Here is an 824-nt window from a genome sequence, read left to right as displayed (position 1 = left end):
CCACCCAAAGCATGGTGACCCTGGGCTGCCTTGCACGTGACTTCCTGCCGAGCACCGTCACCTTCTCCTGGAACTTTAAGAACACCACTGGCATCAATGCCCAGAACTTGAAGACATACCCATCCGTCCTGCGACAGGGAAAGTATGTGGCCAGCTCTCAGGTGTTCCTTCCCTCTGAAGAAGTCTTCCAGGGCGCCGATGAGTATCTGTTGTGCAGAGTCAAGCATTCCAATGGCAACAAGGAACTGACTGTGCCCCTTCCAGGTGAGGGCAAGTGGGGCCCTACCTTCCTGGTTGTGGGAACAGGTGCGAGGATGCCCTGTCCTGATGTCCCTTAACCCTGAATTCTCCCACCACAGTGAAAGCCGAAGAGCAGGTCCCCACTGTGAATGTCTACATCCCACCCCGAGATGCCTTCTCTGGTTCCAGCCAGCGTACCTCCAAGCTCATCTGCCAGGCCACAGGCTTCAGTCCCAAGCAGATCTCTCTGACCTGGCTGCAAGATGGGAAAGTGGTGCAGTCGGGCGTCAACACGGGTGAAGTTGAGCCTGAGCCCAGCTGGTCTCAGTCACGGACCTTCCAGATCTCCAGCATTCTGACCATCAGTGAGAGCGAATGGCTCAGCCAGAGCGTGTTCACCTGCTACGTGAAGCACAGTGGCCTGGATATATTGAAGAACGTGTCCTCTATGTGTGGAGTCAGTGAGTGCACAAGCCCCTGGGTAGTTCTGGCCACCAGAGTGACCCCTATCCCTCCTGGACTAGGCAGGGTCCCCAATACACACACACCTCACACACAAAAAACACACAGACACTTACACCACA

General features: G+C 55.6%; 1 gene segment (V, D, J or C); it reads left to right on the top strand.

Annotated features, from left to right (window-relative positions):
• The first annotated feature begins 11 nt into the window (after window positions 1-11).
• Window positions 12-824, top strand: part of LOC103212708 — a 119,880-nt gene continuing 119,067 nt past the window's right edge. The window contains 2 exon segments of the C gene segment in view: window positions 12-264; window positions 360-701. Of these exon segments, the coding sequence occupies window positions 12-264; window positions 360-701 (595 nt within the window).

The sequence above is a fragment of the Orycteropus afer genome, unplaced genomic scaffold (assembly GCF_000298275.1).
Source record: "Orycteropus afer afer isolate SDZICR_OR568_19922 unplaced genomic scaffold, OryAfe1.0 scaffold01072, whole genome shotgun sequence".
NCBI classification, from domain to species: Eukaryota; Metazoa; Chordata; class Mammalia; order Tubulidentata; family Orycteropodidae; genus Orycteropus; species Orycteropus afer.
The sequence above is the reverse complement of the archived record's forward strand: the minus strand, read 5'-3'. Positions and strand labels throughout refer to the sequence as shown.